The sequence below is a fragment of the Sinocyclocheilus anshuiensis genome, unplaced genomic scaffold (genome assembly GCF_001515605.1).
Source record: "Sinocyclocheilus anshuiensis isolate Anshui unplaced genomic scaffold, SAMN03320099.WGS_v1.1 scaffold842, whole genome shotgun sequence".
Lineage (NCBI taxonomy): Eukaryota > Metazoa > Chordata > Actinopteri > Cypriniformes > Cyprinidae > Sinocyclocheilus > Sinocyclocheilus anshuiensis.
The window spans coordinates 370,336-374,647 of NW_015536509.1; the positions used below are offsets into that span (position 1 = coordinate 370,336).

At 37.5% G+C, this 4,312-nt stretch overlaps 1 protein-coding gene across 1 annotated transcript in view; it reads left to right on the forward strand.

Moving 5' to 3' along the window:
- The window catches only part of LOC107691715 (septin-2-like), a 10,332-nt gene that overhangs the window by 5,260 nt on the left and 760 nt on the right, over positions 1 to 4,312 (forward strand). Inside the window, exons 6-9 of the mRNA XM_016490501.1 lie at positions 2,010 to 2,150; positions 2,381 to 2,464; positions 3,735 to 3,795; positions 3,890 to 3,978. Coding sequence (XP_016345987.1) covers positions 2,010 to 2,150; positions 2,381 to 2,464; positions 3,735 to 3,795; positions 3,890 to 3,970 — 367 coding nt within the window. The 3' untranslated portion in view covers positions 3,971 to 3,978. The remainder of the gene's footprint in view (positions 1 to 2,009; positions 2,151 to 2,380; positions 2,465 to 3,734; positions 3,796 to 3,889; positions 3,979 to 4,312) is intronic.

Here is a 4,312-nt window from a genome sequence, read left to right on the forward strand (position 1 = left end):
AGAGAGTGCAGTGGAGGAATGAAGGAAACGGGTTTCTTATTTCTTTTTGTGAGTTCTGGGAATGCTGTTCTGCTAGTGGAAGTGGTGAGACAGGAAACATGTGTGACCTCTTCCTGACTGCTCCCTGACCCACTTGAGCGCAGAAACAGCAAAGAGAGGATATTGAAGTGCTTGTATCTGAAAAAGGAAATGTATGCTGTCAAGTAACTTTTATACAAGTGAAACTTGACATTCTAATGCCCTGGTTTTGTATCAAAGTCAACAGAGTATATCACTAGCATGTGTGTTAAAACCATTTCAGCCTTTTTACTGGAAGGCCTGGTGCATTTTCCATGTTTTGCTGCCTTTACACTGCTGTTGTAGAGTGCAACAGTGCCCTCCCACTTTTTCAGCGTCCTTGGTTTTGAATATTTTTCGCATTTCTTTTTCCCATTTAAAAAAAACTCAGTTTAAGAAACAAAAATGTTAGTTACAGTATTTTGCAAAATATGCATATAAACATTAACATTTAAGTTGTCTGAGAGCGTAAGGAGACTGACTCTGATAATATGGAGAACATTCCTGTCATTTCTACAGAAGGATACCAGCATTACAAACAAGTGGTTGAAGTTTAAAAAGATCCTGATCATTTCAGTCTGATCTATACAGATTGTGATGCACATTTTCAGATTTGTTATAGGGATGGGGCACTTAAAATGTAAATTCTCTGCAAGTGTTTAATCATGTGCTGTTTTTTTTTTTTTTTTTACAGTTTTAACTGTTTACAATTCATAATTATCAACTATTATGGAAAATAAAACAGTCTGAAATCAAATACAGTCCTTATTTTTTAAAGCTTTTTAGCAAATGTTCACACTACTGTGTGTTTTTTTCCCCTCTCATATAAGATAGAGACAGTTCACCCAAAGGAAAAATATCACAATTTATTCACGTTCATGTTGTTCTAAACCCATGTTTCAAACTCCCCAAAAAATACAAAAGCACCATAAGCATACATTACTTCAGAAGTATAGGTTTAGTAAGATTTTATTTATTGTTTTAATTATTAGGGATGTCCCGAGCCGATCGGGGCTGATCAAGCATTTTATTTTAAAGGCTGGGCATATTTCTGTCTGATTTTGAGCCAAATCCTGACTCGTGCAACTCTACGAACAGACCTTATAGTGCGAGCACATAAATCCTGAGCTTTGGCTTGACATCACATGCGATACAACTCTCCTACAGTGATCCTTATCGGCTCTCCTAAGCCTGATTCTTATTTTATGTGATGTGCAGTAGGTGGCAGTATTCGCCTTCCAGTAGATTCGCCAAGCGCTATTAAAAGGAAAAGAAGCTCTCAAATATATGTGTTCAGCCACCATTAAAACCAAAAGAAGAAATGTGCATGCCATGCAGATACTCAATATTCAATGACTCCGATCGGATCGGGGCACAAAAAACCTGATCGGGACATCCCTTATAATTATTACTATTGTTTAAGAAATTGCTACTAAATTAATTCTAAAACAACAAGGAAGCATTCAAATGATCAAAAGTGACATTAAGACATTTATAACATTAAAAAAGTACATTCTGGTCAAAGAATCCTAAAAATATGAAGCAGCTCAACTGTTTTCAGCACTGATAATAATAAATGTTTCTTGAGCACCAAATCAGAATGATTTCTGAAGGATCATGTGACACTGAAGACTGGAGTAATGATTGCTGAAAATTCAGCTTTGCATCACAGGAATAAATTACAGTTTAAAATATATAAAAACTGTTGAGTCGAACTCTTGGTGAGCATTTAGTGAGAATTATTCACACTGGTTTTGGGAATTGTAATTGAAACTGAATTGCGAAACACAAGTCAGACAGGTTTGGACCAGCATGAGGGTGAGAAATGGCAGAATTGTAGTTTTTGTGATCACTTGATGCTTACTGTTACCTGCTCTTCAGGAGACTGCATCCAAGCTAGGCCGCTTGCTTTGCTTTTCAAAGTTCCTTTTCATCTTTGTGTTGTAGACCAGCATACCATTTGCCGTGGTGGGATCCAACCAGCAGATTGAGGCTAAGGGGAAGAAAGTGAGAGGGCGTTTGTATCCATGGGGTGTGGTGGAGGTAGAAAACCCAGAACACAATGACTTCCTCAAACTTCGCACCATGCTAATGTAAGTCATTTGAAGTTATCTGCTGTTCAATGTTCTAAAATAAAAATGAGGCTGTGAAGAAAATTAGAGTTGATTGTTTAGTCTTCAAAACACATGAGTTGTACCTTTAAACAGTAAAACAAATTAAATGGAGTGTATTTCTGTCCCTCTCAGCCTTATTTTCAAGACAATGTTCTGTTTTCTCAGTCACTGTCATTATTTTCTATTGATGGTTATTGTCATCCATCCAGCACCCACATGCAGGACCTGCAAGAAGTCACTCAGGACCTTCACTATGAGAACTTCCGCTCAGAGCGCCTCAAACGGGGCGGCAGGTTGTCCTCCCATGGTTACATTCTGCCTTTGTCGCCTGCGTACGTACTGCTCTGCTTGCCTTTCTCCACCTGCTCCCTCAACCTCCATGAAAAAAATCAGAGCTTTGTGAGTGTAGCCACAGGTTATTTGAATAGCCCAAACCTGGCAACACTAAGCAGATGTATTGAAATAGCAAATTTTTACATAGTCACTTCTCATTTTTGTTAAATTCAAATATAAATAGTAACTTGATAGCAGAAACGAAAGGAGAAGAGCAGCATTGCTTTGTCTGGTTTTAGCCTAATCAGTTGATAAACTGTGTTCCATACACTCTAGAGCTTGAAATAGTCTCATGGATCTGCAGCGAGCTGTCAGGTCTGTGTTCGTCAGAGGATAGGAGGGGGAGGTACTGCTGGGAGCTCAGTCATCCTTTAGCCTGACGCTAGCACTGGCTCTGCTCTTCTTATTGCACATAGACTCTATTTCACTCTCACGCATGCAAATACTCAAATACTTCTGCTCCGCTTATCACACGCTTGCGCTAATAACTTGGATTCGTCTTTCTCGTCTTGCCTAAACTCTGCAATGCAAAACACTCTGCTGGTGGTTTACTAACACAGTTTTTGTCCTGTCATATGTTAAATCACAGTTTTGATCATTTAGCAAATATTTTGGTAATTGATGTAAATGCTGTGTAATTTTAAGAGCTGTCATTTATTTATTTATTTAAAATGAACAATTCATGTCCCCTATTTTTCGGTCTTTGAAGCAGTTGAATGTTTTTGCAAAATCTTATTTTTATTCATATATATTTTTGTTCTATATAGTCCTAATAATTTGATAGTGTTATTATTAAATTATTTTATGCTAAATTATTAGATATTGCTGCAATCATTTTCCTGTCATCGGAACAAGAATATCTTCAGTGTTAGGTATATTTAAGTGGAATATATATTTATTCCACTAAAATATGCTTGGCACTTACGTATATGCTTTTTTTTTATTATTTGATGTCCTTGCTCTAATCATTGAATATCTTTATGTAAACTATTATCGAAATTATTATTTAATAAAATTAATATATATTAATTTGAGAGCTTTTCTCAGCAAATATTTATATGCATTGAATTTTGATTAATTGAATAATTAAGCTCCATCACATTTCATTTACATTTTTATTTTTATTTTTTATACATTTTAAACAATTGACAGTTTTGTTTTGACACTAGGAGAAACTGTGAAGCCTCAGTACAGCTGTGTGTCTCTTTACACTTGCTTTGTGTCGTGCAGGAAAGGTCCGGAGCCAGAGGAAATGGACAAGGACATAATCTTGCAGGAGAAGGAGGCTGAGGTAGGATCTCTCAAACCAAACACAAGCTGAACGCTAATAACACGAATGTTTGCGTGTGAGGGTCTGTGTGTGACTCTGTTTGTGTGTCTCTCAGCTGAGGCGGATGCAGGAGATGATCGTTAAGATGCAGGCGCAGATGCAGAAACAGGGAGATGGAGACAGCCCACACCTGTGAGAAACACGGTAAGAGCACATTATGCCGAGTTCACACTGCACGATTTTCAAAGACGTCGCATCTCTGTTGGTTTCACACTGAACGACTATCTGGGGTAGCATTCAGTTGTTGCTGTGTTCACACTGCACGATGGAACGACGACAGGAGGTTACACACTGCATGACTTTACAATGTGAATCGCTGATGTATTTCATGTATTTCTACACAAATCTGCAGATGCTGCATAAAAGTAACATTGAGTAACTTACTATTCAGAGAAAAGTTGGCTATTTATTTGTGTTATTAAATATGCAGTTGGGGGGCTGTTTTTTGTTTGTGTTTCTTACAGATGCAAACCGGCCA